General features: G+C 45.5%; 1 protein-coding gene across 1 annotated transcript in view; it reads right to left on the reverse strand.

The window, feature by feature from the left end:
• HEG1 (heart development protein with EGF like domains 1) overlaps positions 1-17,434 on the reverse strand; it is a gene marked incomplete at its 5' end in the record, with an annotated part of 35,783 nt that overhangs the window by 8,352 nt on the left and 9,997 nt on the right. The window contains 9 exons of the mRNA XM_067298637.1: positions 18-192; positions 2,529-2,616; positions 3,166-3,203; positions 3,315-3,357; positions 8,740-8,874; positions 10,483-10,643; positions 11,174-11,232; positions 12,845-12,939; positions 14,590-14,709. Coding sequence (XP_067154738.1) covers positions 18-192; positions 2,529-2,616; positions 3,166-3,203; positions 3,315-3,357; positions 8,740-8,874; positions 10,483-10,643; positions 11,174-11,232; positions 12,845-12,939; positions 14,590-14,709 — 914 coding nt within the window. The remainder of the gene's footprint in view (positions 1-17; positions 193-2,528; positions 2,617-3,165; positions 3,204-3,314; positions 3,358-8,739; positions 8,875-10,482; positions 10,644-11,173; positions 11,233-12,844; positions 12,940-14,589; positions 14,710-17,434) is intronic.

Raw genomic sequence — 17,434 nt, forward strand, 5'->3', positions numbered from 1 at the left:
AACCTAAGAATAGGTACCGAATAATATACATCTGTCATCTGCAACAGGTTCTTAGTGCTTCCGTTCTCCTGCATCTCGATGGTCTCTCTGCCCCACTCCTGTGCTCGGGGGTTCTTCGGATACTCAGCATACGGTGACATCTGGAAATCCCCACTCTTGAAAATGAGTTTACTTATGTCATTTTTATTCTTCCTGTTTAGAAAAGAACGAAGGAAAGTAAGAAGGTACAACTTATCCTGTTATCTTATATGCATTTGTGATATGATCTCAGAAGATTTACCATGTGTTGTAAATCTTGACTTGGAACAGCAATCATAGGATAACTCAGGTTGAAAGGGACCTCGGGAGGGCTTTAGTCCAACCTCCAGCTCCAAGCAAGGTCAGATATGAGGCAAGACCAGGTTACTCAGTGCTTTATCTGGTCGGGATTTGAAAACTCCAAGGATGGAGATGGCACAACCTCTCTGAGCAAGCTGTTCCACTGCCTTACTGTCTTCTTGACAAAAGAGTTTTTCCTTATATCGAGTTTGAACCTCTCCTGTTTCAGCTCATGCCTGTTGTCCTCATTCATCCATCATACACTGTAAAAAACCTGGCTCCATCTTCTTGAAGACCTCCATGTATGTATTAGGTTCCTCCTGAAGCCTTCTCTTCTCCAGGTTCAGTAAGCCTCACCTTCTCCTCATCTTTCAAGAGCTCCAGCCCACTGACCTTTTTGGTGACCCTCCACTGAACTTGCTCCAATTTATGAATGTCTTTTCTGTACTGGGGGGGCCCAAAACTGGACACAGTATTCTACATGCAGTCTCACATGGGCTGAGTAGAGGGGGATAATCTGTCAATCTACTGACTATGTTTCTGTTCATGCTGTTGGCCTTCTCTGCTGCCTGGGAATACAGCTGGCTCATGTTCAGCTTGTGCCCACCAAGACCCCCAGGTTCCCTTCCTCAGAGCTGCTCCCCAGCTAACCAGTCAGTCCCCAGCATGTATCATTGCAGGGGGTTCTTCCTTGCCAGGCACAAGACTTTGCATTTCTCACGCTTGAATTTCATAAGGTTCCTATCAGCTCCTTCCTCCAGCCTGTCTAGGTTCCTCTGAATGGCATCTTTGCCCTCAAGAGCTATCTACTGGTCCTCCCATCTTGAATATCTTTTTCTTAAACTCCCTATTCTTGCTTGAAATCACAGTAAAATGCACTAGTCTAAAAATCACAGATTTCCTTATCTGCGCTGCAGAAATCCAGGAACACTGACACCACAGAACATTACAGCTAGCAGTTGGATGAATTCAGACACAGGTAATTAACTACAGGAATGACATATCCAGGAAGACTGTGGATTCTCATATCTGAAGTCTCCAAGTAAAGACTGCCTGTGACTAGAGGACATGCTCTGGCTCAAGCCACTTGACTATAGTACTTCCAGGTAATATATTAATTCCTAAGACAGAAGACTTAAAAGCTGCCAGTTTGAATGACACCAAATGCACCAAATGCCCCTACATAACTACCATATCATATGAGGGTCACCTTTGGAGAAATTCCCAGTTCAAAGCAGTGTACCCTCCAGGAAGGCACATAACCTGCCAAAGGAAGAGTATTAACAAGTGGCTGTTTCAGCAGATGAGGAGCCAGGACTTCTGAGAATATCCACCTGTCTCCTGCAGAGATCTGCACTCTGAGACCTGGAGGTGCTGTGGTTGCTACTGTGTTGGTCACCACGCTTTCTGTCTGGCACTAGCTGGTGTACCCTGGCTCGAAAAATAGGGAGAACAAATGCATACTGCAGAAAGACTGTGCCAACCAAACCACTGTCAATGCTATGCTACTGATAATCCAGCTACAGTCTTTGGTCTGGATAGCTTTGAAATCCTAGACTTGGAATGTGAAGGGAGAGGGCATTACTGCAAGACAGCCCTTTTTCACAGTGTATAAAATCATGAAGCATAACTACCCCGGCAGCACATCTTGCCCCTAGTCCAAAGTTACCTGCTGGTATGGGAACTGTGTGCACGCATGTGTGGGTGCACGTGTGCATGTGTGTGTGTGTTTGTTTGACGGGGGAGAGAGAGAGAGACAGAGAGTGCGAACATGTGAAGGATTTGTGCTTAGAGGAAAATGGAGCATAGCCTTGCAATGCGCACAAACACCACTTGAGCAACAGCCCAGCAACCCTTCCTGTGGCCTAAACACCTCCTTTTTTACTTAGCTTGGGTTTTTGGAGACTGCTCCCTAGCTGCCCTATGGCTCTGGGTGGGAAGGACCCCTTTTTCTCCCCATCCTTAGGGGATGTGATTGCCAGACACACCCTCAAGAGACACTGAATTTTTTAGCCTGGCTGCTGGAAAAAAAACACATATGCCCCCGAATGAAAGCAAAACAGAATGCTTAAGCCCGTCACTAAACTGCTTGCTCAGCTGCACCTTTGTCACCTACGTTTTGGTCCTTGAAAGTTGCCACGTGCAGCACTAAGTGTTGTGTAACGCGCTGAGACGAGGCCACGTGGTCTGGGGCTGGTGGTGGTACCTACCGGCAGCAGGTTATTATCAGCGCTATGCCCAGGATGAGCAGAAGTCCCCCTCCTGCGGCTGCGATCACCACAGTGATGAGCTGATATGCTACAACAGGAAAGACAGAGACTCTCATGTAGAAACAGCAGTGTTGTCGTAAATATTAACATAAGCTTAGTCGCAGTCGTTATGCAAAAGGATTAGCTGTTTACGTCTCTTATTCCCTCCCTCTGCCAGCCATATTTTCAAGTAAAATGGATGGAGTTGGGGATCTACTGTTGAAGGAACAACAAGCTCCTGTTTCCCTAGGGGACAGGTTCTCCTTACTGATAGATCAAAATAACACAAACAATATTTCATTGATTCACCTCCAAACATCTCACTTAAAGAGTGCCTGCTACTCTATGTGCTCTCATGACAGAGCATCCAGAGAAAGGAGATCTCCAAGAAAATACTGATCGTGTTAGGAGATAATGTTAGGTCAACTTTTTCAAAGGTCAACAAAACAAAACAATTTCCCACTGAAAATGAATAAAACCACTGACAAGAGTAAGTTCATATCTGCTACATTCTAGACATAGCTATTTATAATTACTTGTTTCAATCTTCCCATTTACGAGGCAGTGAAAATGAAAAGAAAAGAAATTCAGTACTTACGGTTTCCACAGTTGAATCCGCCTAAGCCAAATGGGCAGCTGATAACACAAACAACAGGGAGTTTCAGAGGCTTGGCTGTGGCAAGAGGTCACCAAAGCAGTATTAAGAAGGATGGTGGGGGTAAGAGAAAGGCAGAAAGGTCACCATACCTCACGCAGGTCTCATTTTCCAGCTTATACCCATCTTCGCAGGCTGAAAAAGAGAGAAGGGCCATGAGCACCGCGTAGTGGCGCACAGGAGGTATTTACCATCGCCGCTTCCCACGGCAGCTTCGCTCCAAACAGTCTTTGGGACTGACAAGCCTCTCTAACGCTGGCAGAGCAGAAGTGTGATGCTCGTGTTGTCAAAAAAAGGGGCACATGCTCTTTGCTGTCTGTGTGTATATACATGTGTATATGTATGTATGTATGTATGTGTGTGTGTATGTACACACACACACACACACACACACATACATATATATATTTAGGGTGCTCTGTCTAATGTCATCTCTGCCTTGTCTGTTAGTCTAAATGCCTCTAGTCAAAGAGGACCCAGAAGGGTCTCAGCTACCTCACGCAATTGCTCTCTGTTTTGGACAAGACACTGTGCACTTGGACTCACCTCCCACTGGCTTTGATGGGACTATTCAGGGTTTAGCTATAGTCCTAACCTGGAGCCTGGCACAGTGTAGGCAGCTGATAAAATAATTTCCAAGAGAATCTCTTCTTGCCCAAATCAAAACTCACTGAACACTTGTATTGTTTCCCACAAAATATCAGTGCAAAAAATCTGCAAGTGTTTTGGGTTTTCATTTTGAAACGTCATTTAAACAACATTACTTTACTATTGATGCACATTATTCATTATTTTTAGATGTCAGAACTGCAATAAAAAGTTATCCAAGCACAGTTGTGGTTAACCCAAAATGCTATATTACACTTTGCCTCATGGAAAATGTCACCTGTTTCTTTTTTTCTTTCAAATCTGCAGCTAAATCAAATTTTGAAATGTCAAAATTTACTACAAAATAGAAAATTAAATTTTTGACTAGGTCCAAATAACCCAGAAGCCACTATGTGCAAAAAGTTGGTAAAAAAATGAAAACTAGCCATTGATTCCAAAATACAATAACTGCTGTGCTTAACGGAGAGATAGCTAATCATCTGGATTATCTGAGAAAATTATACTGTGCTTGTGATGAACAGCAAAGGTGATGATATATTAGCCATACAATTATAAGCTTCATATTACTGACAAGATCACTGTTTTTTTTCTCAGCAACAGTCCTTCAGTAAGTATTGATAAGCAGCTCTGGTCTAGAGGACGTGCTTGCTGTGTTATATTTAGCCCTCTGGTCCTTCAAAGAAGCAAGATATGCAGAAATTCCACTAAAGTGACAACATCTCACTGGTCCATGGCAACATCTGAAGGCTCTTTTGCCCTGCGCAGAAATGCACTGAAAAAGCGATTTGCTGGGAGAAATAATCAGGAGCCCTCCTCCGCGTCCGTCCCTTGTCACGGGCTGACCCAGCTATTTAACCGTATTCTGCAGCTGTCAAGCCCTCCTTCCCCTGCCTCGTTCTCTAGCTGCAGGGACAACTTCCAGCCCAAAGCACGGGCTCCTTAGCCCCGCTGAGCACAGGGAAATCTGCCGGGAGGGGACCGGGGCTGTCCAGCAGAGGTCACAGCTAACCCGCAGCAAAGCTCTCCTCTCCTCCCACGGCCTCCGCCTGCTGCTCCCAACACATGAAACGCGTTGCCCCTTCTTGCACAGCTGGAGCGTGTATTTTCAGGAGCCTGTCTAGGGACGCTTAGCATAGGAAGGAAGGAAGGATGGACGGACGGACAAACGCGTAACATTACCCATTACGATGGGCTGGCAAGACCATAATAAACCAGGAGAGACCAGTAGTTTTCCTGTTGGATTCAGAAGTTTGTGGCTGTTACAGCACCAATAATAAGTGATACTGAAGGCTAGGAGGGACCAACATGACTTTGATCTCCTCGTCATAACACAGGTCACAGAACTTCCCTAAATTTAATTCCAGTTTCAAATCAAATAGCTGAATTGGAACTATATTTTAGAGAACCATCCAAGCTTGATTTTAGTATTTCCAGTGACGGACAGTCAACTGCAGCCCTGGGTCAAACGCTCAAAAAGTTAATTTTCCCAGCCATTAAAAACATTCACCTTATTTTTGGTCTGAATTATCCCAGTGTCAAATTCCAGCCCTTGAATGCTTTCTTGCTGGACTGGAAAAGGTTATATGATCACATTTCTCTTCCTCACCATCAAATCACTCCTTAGCCTTCTCGTTAAAAAAAGCCAAGTACACTGAGATCCTTGAGACTCCCTGGTTGTTGCAGCTTTTCCCTGAACACACACCAGTTCTCTTGGACCTTTTTGACCTCTGGTTTCCAGAAATAGATGCCACAAGCACAGGGATAACAAAACTTCCCCTCTTCTGCCTGCCCATGCCTCCCCTAAATGCATCCAAGGAACACATTAGCCTTCTGAGCCAGAGCTCTGGGACCTTTTCTTTAGCTGCCAGGTCCCTTCACAGCTCTGTCAGGGTCCCTGCTTTCCAGGACACGCTCCTTGCATGGCCTCTTTGCTGCATCTCTTCATGATATTTTTTTTGCACTGGATTTATTTTTAACTTTCTAATATGATATCCGTGAAGGTGAGAAAGAGACCAGAGGTAACAGGACAAGAGTTAAAAGCCTCAGTCCACCAACAGCCAGGGCAAGAGGTTGCTCACGTCTCTCACTAATAAAAGTAGACTGAAAACATTATGAAGCAAATCTACCAAATTTAGTCACAGGATCAGACAATAAAGAAATCTTCAGAGAGTGGAAGGGAGGAATCATCTCCTTCGACAGCTTACTGGAGTTGTCTTCTCCGTGAAAACAGCTCCAGTCTGCCCAGTACAGCAGCCCCGATCGCCCTGGCCCAGCCTGCTGCTTGCCACGTGAGGAAGGACTGGAGGAACTTACAAGCAGATGCTGGAGCCCAGGCTCATTTCACCACCACAGCCTGTGTAGGGCACGTACACCCTGAGCAGTGTCTCCAAATTGTAATGCTGTCTTGGGCAGGAAAAGTTCCCAGCTCCAGCTGGCTAGGAGCTCTAGGGGCTGCAGAGAGGGCAAGCAGGATCCCAAATGTGCATCTCCTGGTCTTAGTCCACTTAAAGCAATGCAGAGCTGCATAACTGTTGATGCTTATATCTTTTTCTCTTCTCGGACCCCTTTTCCTGCCATTTTGCTTTCCCTTCTGGCATCTTTCCTGCTCCTTTGAACATGCTCCCAGGAGAGCTCACACTGTCACACTCACTCGGCGAGCTCTCAAACACGAACAAGGAACAGAAGAAAGGTTTAAGTATCAGGGGCCAAGCAAAGCTATCAAGTTTTGCTTTTCTATTTGGGATTTCTTTACCACTGCCTTCCAGAGAGAGATTCAGGGGTCTCTTCGGAAACCTTCCTGATGTGAGGAAGGCTGGAGAGCCATTCCTTGCTTTGCACTGGAAACACTCTAGACTACTAAAAATAACATGCAATGAGCCATCCTATACCACAAAGGCTGAAACCCAGCAGCTACACAGAGCCGACCGAACTGAGTAGCCCATCGGCTGAAATGTCGAAACTCTTCCTGACTCAGAAGCCAAACCTTTCCTTGGTCCTCAGGACACTTTTGACAGCAGGGCTTCAAGCATGCCCCAGGTGAGAGATGCAGAACAAAACCTGGAGGTCTGGGCTGCCAACCCCCTCGGCCCATCCACTCCCCCAGCCGCACCCAGCTTCCCATTCGGGAGACCGGACCCCCGTACAATAGCCATTTCCCTCCTCGCGAACACAGTAGTTGGCGTTACCCCTCCCGAGCGTTCAGTGGGCTGTGGACCGCATTTGCACAACCCACAACCGGGGTCAGCGGCTCAGGAGACCTCGGTTCCTGTTTAGCCACTGGGAGGGTGGAAGTTTTAAAAGAGCCTGGCATATTGTATGCTGTATTTATTTGAGAGGATGATCCTAAACGTCAAGCTGGGGGCTGTGGTATGGCTTTTCAAGTGTTGAGTCCCTTTAAAAATCTAGACTACACAGCACACTGAGATGAGAACAGAGTGCTGCTGAAAACCTGTTATCTCGAGAGAGCGTGGCACTGGGGAGTTAGCTCTCGTGCCACTCTGCCGTGTCCCCTATGACCACAAACCCCCAGATTCATTTGGCCTAAATCCACTTCATTTCTGACAGTGTAAAGCCAGTCGTTAAGATGTTTCTTATTGACAGCACAGACCTGAAGGTGAAATTTAGGCCCAAAGGTGTTCTGGTGGTTTCTTTATTTTTCAGAGCAAGCAAGACTCATAAATAGGGAGTAGTCACATCTACCTGGCTAAAAAACGCTGCATCTCTTGGCCCTCTATAACCATAGTATCTGCACAGCCTTCAGGTATTTATCTTCATACCATCACTTGGCAAGAGACACAGGCAAGAAAAATGGAATAACTTGCCCTGGGTCCCCACTGCCCACGATGGAGCAGGAATCAGGCAAGAGCCTCCCAGGAGCCGTTTCAGCTCCCTACTCACTGGATGACCCCTTCTCTTATCTCTCAAGGGTAGGTGGAGAGAGTCAATATTTCTTAATAAAAGTCCTTTCCACAACAAACAAAGATGAAACTAGGGAGGAAAACCATAAAGGAGAAACATTTTGCCTCGAGCCACGCAGTGGACAAGAGGCAGGCACCCAGAGGCGCCCATTTCACAGATGCCTGTTCCAGAGCTTGCAATGCACGAGTTATTTCCAGCCACATTTCTCCCACCCTCTGACTAGATTTGGAGCTGACCAAGCGTCTCCTCCTCTTTGAACAGCCTCCCCTGCAGACATTGCCAGAAACAATATATAACCACTTTTAAAATTGTTATTGATATGTCATCAGAAAACTTGATTTCTTAAGGAGTCCCACAGCAATGACCACTGTGATGAGGGAATGGACACGTTGATCCTACAAGTTGTTTTGACCACTGGTGCAATGACAAAGAGCTTGTTTAAGACGTAGCAAAACAGATTTCACGATCTGAGTAGTTAAAAAATAATATAACCCTTGAGCTTAAAATTTCTATTAGGAACCCAGTTGAAAAATAAATCCACAGTCATTCTCAGATACTTGCTTATTTAAAAAATATTGACGATGCATTAATATAGCTTGCGAGTTTAAAGCAATTATCTTAAGTTCGCTGAGAGTTCAGACAAAATCAAAACAGGCAGAGCTGCACGTCATCTCTGCTCTGTGCCACTGAACTGGAGCCCAGAGCATTCGGGCCCCCTTTCTCCCGTTTCTCGCTCATTCTGACTCACAGCATGCTCCAGAAAGAGATAATATTATTCCTAGAGAGAGACCGTATCTTCAGCGTCTACTGAAAAGTCCCCTAACTAAATAAAAGAAACCTCAGCCGCTGATATTTATTCATAATATTGAGCTTCTTAGGATGCATGGCAATACATAATGCACGCAGACACACACACTCACACAATCATTTCAACCGGCACCAAAAGATTAAGCAGAATCCAAGCAAAACATGCTGCGTAAAGAGCAATACCTCGGCAGGAATGGTCCATCTTGTTGTACTTGAAGTACCCATTTTTGCACTGGCAGAGCGCAACGCCATCGAAGTCAGTGCACTCGGAGGTTTCCTTGTCGCATTCAGGGTCTTTCTGTCTGCACAAGCTGCCAACTGTCGGAAAGACATGGAAAACATCAGCGCATTTCTCCCTAAACACACCATTATACACATTTGCTTTCCCCAGGCATCACATTTAGGTCATGCATTGCTTTCATCTTCTTTTTCTTAATAATATTGGTTCCATTATGAGAGAGTCAACACTACTACATGTCACAATTTCTTGCACATCTACCATCGATCGTACAGGCAGACAGAGTGGGTGAATAATAAATATTTCAGCTTGCAGGCAGAATGGGAAATTAAAAAGAAAAATTTGTTTTGACTCAAGCTAAAACACATTTCCCCCGAGACGGTTCAACAGATCAATTTTTAATTTTAAGTTTGTGTCAAGCAAAACATTCTGCTCAGACCAAAACAGATTCTTCCATTTTGATTTTAAGCATGGTATTTTTCCACTTTTAACACAAAAAAAATTGCCCTTTCATTTATCTCACTTTGAAGCGATGTCTTTAAAATGACAGATTTTTTTAAATGAGTATTCAGCAAAACTCAGTGTGCATAAATTACGGAAACTGTGCCATCAAATTTGCATTTTTTACTGGGAGGCTGGACTAAATGGGATGAGCAAATGAAAAAATATTCATGATATTATTTTTATGAAAAATGTGTCATCCATGTGGAACGCGTAGCTTTAATAAATTCATCTCTGATAGATTCTCCATCCCTTTTTTTAATCTGGCATCTTTTCTTTAAATACTTATGTAAGAATAGAATTTGTTTCTTAGTAATTCTGTTTATCTTTATGTTAGAAACTAAACTTTACCAAAAATATTGTATCTGAGGTAACTGTTGGATATAACTTGAGTTGCTCTACCAAAATCATTTAAATCAATTCAATCCACAATGGTGTTCAGGATTAGAAATGTAGGTATAGAAATGTTTCACGGCCTGAAAACACTTGGAACGATTTTTACACCACGTGCTTTCACTGATGCAAAGTGGCAGCTGGAAGAACGCAGCTCCCAGCAAACGCTAGGGCAGCGCTAATCGCTTGACGGGAGGGTTTGGGGCAGCTGTGACGCCCTGGTGGTGTCAATGGCACTGTCTCCGTCACCGCCCTGGCTGTGGCAGCGCCCCGGCTCCCCGCCACGCTGGCTGAGGGGGACTCAGGGCTTTTGATCCGCCGGGGCCCGACGTCAAACCCCTGAGATGAAAGGCTCCCGTACAATGCCTTTAATCCTGGGCGGTGCGGTGCTTTCGCAGAGGGGCAGATTTCTCACACAATGAGGCTACGACAAGACTTGAAATCTGCATTCGCTTTCAGACTGCAGGGCTCTTGCAACAATTGCCATTTAAATGAGAGAGAAGTTTTAGAGTTTTTTTTCCCCCCCCCCTCAAGGCCAAAATCTTTCTCACAGAATCACAGAAGGGTGGAGATTGGAAGGGACCTCTGGAGATCATCTAGTCCAAGCCCCCTGCTCAAGCAGGGTCACCTAGAGCACGTTGCCCAGGATTGTGTCCAGACAGGTTTTGAATATCTCCAAGGATGGAGACTCCACAACCTCTCTGGGCAACCTGTCTCCTCCTTTTAAAAAAGAGCCAAATATAACATCCCTTGCTTTCCACTCCCACCACAATCAATCCAGATGCTATATCTACCTCTGTGGAGCAGCTTGAGGCTTGAGATGAACTGGCAGGTCTCTGGGGGGGATGTGCACGCTCTGATGTAGCTTTTCACGCTGCTGACGACGTCGTAGAACGTCACGTTGGAGGCCAAAGAGAACGTGGATTGCACCGAAACTTGGACAACGTTGGCCTCCCTAACAGAAAACAAAACAAAACAGCTCTGAGCATCACCGTTCAGTCCGATTTCATCATTACTATGTTATACGTAGGATTTACTTATACAAGCAGTGCATAACACAGACACAGTATGCATATACATTAGAAAAGCAGTGCATTGTAACAAACCTCCATCTCGCTTCAAAGATGGGGCAAGCTTACACATGCAGAGGTAAATCTGGGACTGGATGGGAGGCTGGTTATGCACTTTGACACCAGCCACGGATGGATCCTAGCCAGCTCTGAGAAAAGCCACAGCAGGCTTCTGCTCCTCTGGAAGTCTGTGCCAAGACGCTCGGGCACCAGGGGAGCGACCAGCAGAGCCACGCAAAGTAGTAAGGCATCTGCTCTCCAGCCAGCCTCATTTTATTAAACACAGCGCTGGAGAGCGACTCCAACCGGGCAGTTTGGATCCGTAGTTGAACATCCCTTAAGCCTGAGCTTGTTGCGGTGCCAGATGCCATTTCTCACCCTTCCCCGCCCGCGGCGCTTCGCGGCAGCCCCTTACCTCGTGGCCTTCACCACCGAGCGGTGGTACCCCGGTAATCCGGCCAGCGACGCGTCCAGCTGAAAGGAAGAGCAGAGCAGCCTGTTACTGCCCGGGGCGGTGCGGGGGGGACGCGGTGCAGCGGCGGGGACGGCACTCCGGGGTCACCCGCTCCATCCCCAGCTGTCACCACAACGGCAGCGTGACGCCGAGGGATCTCAGCGGTTAATTTTGCAATGAGAAAGCAGCGCCGTCCTGTTGCCAGCAAGGGAGGGCTGAAGTCGCCGTCGCGCAGCCTCGGGCACGGAGGAAGACCTGGCGCTTTTGAAATCAGCATCTGCCTCGGGCCCCACTGTGCAATGACCACGAAAGGCAGAGGACGAGCCAGAAACCAGGGGGGAAAGAGCCCGCGTCAGGCTGAGCTCAAAGCAGCTCCTTCGGAGAGGGCGCATCTTCAAAGAGCCCCCTCCCGCCGCACCCCGCGCGCTAGGACGGCGTCCCCGGCGCAGGCAGCTGTTTGCATTGCGCAGAACAAGCTGCTCGGGCAAAGTCGAGGCGACTGTAACTCCGGCTCCCCGCCGCTCTCGCTGCGTCGCCGGACAAACCACCTACCTCCGAAAAGCGCTGCGACGAACCGCAGCCAAGCCAGGCACCGCTTATGGGATGAACTTATTCCTGCGGTGACCTGGCTACATAGTTCACAGAGATACAAACCTCCATCCCAGGGGACTTTCGGAAGCGACTGAGGGCGCAGCAAATTGTGGGAGTCGCAGGCTCACCCAGTGCTCGCTCCGCACTGAGCAAGGGCAGCGGGATTGCAATAGCACGGCCGAGACACGCTGCCGCGATGCAGGTGTATTGGGCTGGGCTCTGCTGGGGCCACGGGGTTTGGCTAAGAGCAAGCCGGCAAACTGTCATGTGCCAGGCTGGCGCATGCAGGATTTACTGCTGCCCACGGGGAGTCCCAGAGGTATTGTTTCAATGTTGACCCTGCAGAAGCATTAATACTCTTTAAAAGCCTGCACTGGAAAATGCAGTGCAACAAGACGACTTTGGAGGGAGGCCACAGGAGCATGCCACCAGCTCCATCTATTCACAGAAAGGGCTGCGAGATTTTCTGGGTAGATGCATTATCTTCCTATAATGCACTCAGCCCCCTAGGAACAAGATCTCTCCACCGCTGGCCTGACAGCCTGGGGAGAGCAGGCGAAGAGAAGCGTACTAAGATTTAAAAGTATATATAATTATTTAGCACTATACACAAGCTGAAAAAACCATCCTTTAGCCTAGAGGGAAAAGAAAGAACTAAGTTCCAACCCCAAATAATAGTATTGAGTTTCACTCAGTGATATGAGGATCACCCCTATGAGTGATATGGGTGCTCTTCGGCAGACAGAATATTATTAGTATTTCCAGTATTACAGTCAGGCTCAGGAAAATGCATCCCAGTGTGCTGGTGCTGAGTAAACAGGGGATGAATGGTCCCCACCTCAAAGTGCGGCTTTGGTTTCTTTTCTCCTGCCAGATATCTCCTTTTTCATTGGTCCTACTCATACCCAACCAGGAAGGTTCAATGATTAAAAAAGCTAAATCCACAAACCAGGGTCTCGTGGCTTCCTCTAGCAGCCGTAAGAGGTTTGGAGGGAACCTGTACGACGCAGTATTTGCTGATGCCCTGGCAGTGACACTCACCATCGCGAGGATCTCACCCTCGACGTGGAGGAGTTCTGCATACTTCCCATGGGTGATATTCAGTTTCAGGGGAACCTGGCCAATAAATATTCTTACTAAAAAGGAGAATAAGACGAGTTAGTTGGAACATGTGCCTTCCCACCATGCGTAGCTGAGATTTTGTACAGCTCATATGAGAGATTATCTGAACGGAAAACTCCTTCACACAGCGGACAGAGAGCTTGAGTCTGAGAGCTGTCGTACCAATAAAGCAAAGACTGTGGAATTTTTCCCAAGAGTTTCTGCGTTATTCCCGCAGCGCCAGTTAAATTCCAGAGCTCGATGCTGCTAAACAATCAGCATTTCACCACAAAGTTCACACATTTCTGTGAACCAAAGCTATCTAAGCAACACAGTCTAATTTACAGGGAGCCCTTGACCGGCAGAGAGAGATGGGTAAATTTACTAACAAGACAGTTTCTGGTACCAAAGCTATTTATAATAACTTTGGGTAAATGTGCCAAATTTGGGTAATTTTTCCCCTCCCTCAAATGGAAGAAAAGCAAATCAGCAAGTCAAAATAAAGCATTATAAAAAGAACGTTTTCATTTCTAAGCTGTTGGAGAGAATGAGCAATGACATCTGAAAGAACATCCAAAAGATGTATTTTTCCATGTTTAGATTTATATTTGATTCATGGCAGCAGAATGCAATAACCTAAGTTGTCCAGACTTGGAGAGATAATATCCCTAAATCTTTTATTAAATGTCATGAGATACTCAGTGGAAATGAGAACTCAGAGCTCAAGTTTTATGTTCTACCAGAAAAACAAATATAGTTGCAGATAACATTATAAAGCCTCTAATTCTTTCCCATTTTTTCCCATCCACAGAGCCTATCTTCACCACAAATCGCAAATCAGACAGCTCCAGTATAACAACCCCTGGTAAAAATGTGACAAGAATCACCTTCACAGTATTTATATGATCTGCCCATATCCCAGTCTGAAGTAAAATCAAAACAACTCTCTAAGTTAGAAGCTGACACATTTCGCCACGAGGAAATGTTTCAAAACACCCTTCAGGGACACCTCAGTCATGTTTCCTTAGCAAAATTTCCATGCCACTAATCCTCTCTGATTAAGGGTCAGAAGAAAAGCTACCAAAACAAATTCCCCATCACAACAGGACATTGTAAGGTCCTTGAGATTCAGAGTCCTTTAATATAAAGGTCCCAAATAATAAGTATGCTGCATAAAAACTGTTAAAGGTATGAAACAAGTCCTTGATCTTACAAAGACTTTCACGGCTGCTTAATCTTATGCACATGGTTGATCCCACTGAAGTCAAGTCACACAATAGCCCCACTCACTTCCATGAAGCCAAGCCTCATCTCCCGGTTTTACAGGCCTGGGACCTACGAGAATTGGCAGAATTGTTCTTTGGTGTTGTAAAACACATTAAAAGCAGAACTGGCACATCTGTGCTTCCTAATAAGCCTGAGCCCACCGCTCTGTTTCTGTATTTTTGAGGCAGGCTTAGAAATCCTTAGCTATCGCTGCCTTTGCTCCCTGGGGCATCCTAACGTGGCAGGTATTGGACACCGCACTTGTACAAACAATAAAGGGTTCTTGTTCAAAGTGGTAGCTGGAAGGTACATTAAACTCCTGAAGAACTAGTTTGAGCCTCAGTTAATTTATTTCAGAAGATTACATATAATTATTTCTGTCTTTTTTCCCCCCTGTCTTTTCACTTTTGCTCTCTTACCTAAATTGCACTTTCCTTTTTCCAGCTCATACCCAAGAGGACACTGACAGATGTAGGAGCCATGGGTGTTGTTGCATGTGGCCAAGGCAGGACAAGGATTGGAAAGACATTCATCCACATCTACAAAAGGGGGAAAAAAATAACACAGCCTGTAATTACAGAATCGCAAAAGTCATCAACTGCTGGACTAAAAAAAAAATCCATTTGGCTCCTCTTCTGTGACCCTCTGAGCATTATCAGATGATTCATTGCATCATTTGCACTTACTATTTATCCTGTTCTTAATTATTTTGTTGGAGTCGAAAGAACAAATACAAAACACTGTCTCCTGAATATTCATTCCAAAGCTCTTGGGACCCATGTTAATATTAATACCCAGCTTGTCTACAGCATTGCTCATCTGCAGATCTCCAAGTGCTTTTCAGAGATAAACAACATTACAGTTATGCATGAAGGGACAGATGAAGTGACCTTGACAGCCAGAACTCAACACAGAACCAGGGCTCCTAAAGCTCCTAGTCCCAAGTTCTGCGCTTTTGGTCCAAGCCCTTTTTCCATGAACTATGGGAATCAAAGCTAGTACTTTAACATGGATTGAGCTGTCTGATGCAGTCTGTAGATTTACTACGTAAGGTGTAGGCAGCCCTGGCTGCTATCGCCTCCTTTCCCTGAGCCTGTGACACTGCTGGTAATGCACTTTCCATCGTGTGAACGGGCCTTTGGGAAGCAGACATCAATTGTGAAATGAGATATTTCGGGGGATCAGTGATGGTAATTTCAGATGCTTCATATATTAGACAACTCAAACTACAAAATCTCCTGGAGAAGACATCTAATATTTCCACTTAAAAAAACCCAAATGATCCTGTCCTGGTCAAAAATGCCTCTCCCGCTGTGCGTATGACTCACAGCATGCATGCGTGCAAGGTCAGCTTTGCGGGCTTGCCCAGGACAAGGCACTACACGGCACGCAAGCCGGCTTGCATGCCACTCGGGTCTGTTTTGTGGCTCCTGCTGAGGACTCTGATGGAGGCAGGAAGGATGGGTTTTGGGGTTAAAGCACAAAACAGGGGAGTCAAACTCGCGCGTGCTGTTTCTGACGACACTACGACACCCTGTGGCATCAGGCAGGCTGTACAGACCCAAGCTGACCTCTGCTTTGGGACACGATTGGGGGTAACCTCTGCGTTTCGAGCGGTCTGGCAGGCCTAGCTTAGCACCAGCGAGAAGACAATCCAACATCTCTGATCTAAGCAGCCAGAAATGAGTGGGCATATTTTAAAATGTTGGCTTTCACTTCTTTCTCCTGCAGTTTGTTGTTTTTTACAGTTGGGACACCAGCAGCCTCCTCCCTTACAGCAATTAGAGCTTTCTACTTCACTAAGTCAGGTGCAGGGAGAATGGTAAAAACGTTAACAACTATTCCTTGTTTTCTCCCCCAGAATCTGGAAGTCTGACAGCAGTCTCTTCCCCAGCTTTAACGACCATGATGTCAGCACAGGACTATTCTACAGCTCATATTTATTCTGCTGCTCTGACAGTGGGACTAGTGCACGAGAAAGGCAAACCGGCCAGGGTAATCATTTCATTAGCATCTGTTTGGAAGATGTCACGGAGCTGCAAAACCGTATTAAACCCCAAGTACAAAGCCTCACATCCAAGGGAGCAGACAGATCTTTTCCTTTATAGTAAATGGCAAAACCTGGTATTTAAAAGAAAGAGTAACTTGGCAAAAATGGACTCAGACAGTAAAAAGGCTACATTCCATTATTTTTTGATTAAAAAAAACATTCACCTACAGTGAATTTTTTGTATGAAGCCATAGCTATAATTAAAACCAATCAGCCTGAGAAATAACCTTTAAATACTTAGTTATTGGATGCAGAATATACTTTTGTCAGTATTTCATGACAGTAACGCAATTAGTACGCACCATATCCTACAGCAGCATTAGGGTCAGGTTTCTGAACTTTAAATATAGAATCACCTTCCATTCATATAAAACATAGCTTAATGTATTTACTCGAGGAGATAAGGAGCCTGGTAGCAGTAATAAATGAAATCCTTTATTCATCCACAGGGCTTTTTGCTGTCTAAACTCCTTCCAATATGCTGCAGTTAACCACAGCTACCTTTTCTAAACTCCCCTATCCTCCAAAGGACGTGAGTCACCATCCCAGCTCACCCCTCGAAAGAACTCCCCCTTGGCCAAGTGGGAAGATGCCTGCTTTTGCAAAGCTATGCATTCTGGTTTTATAGGGTGAAGAATTTGCCCGAGCATAACTCTCCCAGTTTCTAATATCAGTATAGATTCACAGAATGCTCTTGAACTACAAAGTAATCAAAAAGCAAATCTGAAACACTTGCTTAGCACATTTCTCAGCTTTTCTTCCATAGCTGTGGTTGCACCAATACACTCAGCAAGACTGTGGTATGTAACCTAACAGGAGAAGGGACGAGCCTTTTAGAAGGAGATTATTTAGTGAGACGGGGAGAAAATGATCATAGGTCGTAATAACAGAATGAGTTCCAACACAAATACCAAGCACTGGCCGACTGCCTTTTCTCATGAAGAAATACATATTGATCTATTTTTCAAGAGAAATATAAAGACTGTGCATCCTAAGCTTACCTGGAAAGCGATTCAGCTTTTATTTTGAATTTCCCAAATTTCAGCTTAATGTTTTCATCAAAAATGCCCACCAAAATGTTCACCTTTTTCAAGCAGTTCTGCTTGACTGCTACAGCCTGATCTTAAAAATACCAATAACGAAGACCAAATTCTTATCCTCCAGTCCTGCTGACAATAGACTTGTTCGCTACATAACCTTCCAAAGACCCTTCA

Source organism: Apteryx mantelli, chromosome 6 (assembly GCF_036417845.1).
Source record: "Apteryx mantelli isolate bAptMan1 chromosome 6, bAptMan1.hap1, whole genome shotgun sequence".
Classification (NCBI taxonomy): domain Eukaryota; kingdom Metazoa; phylum Chordata; class Aves; order Apterygiformes; family Apterygidae; genus Apteryx; species Apteryx mantelli.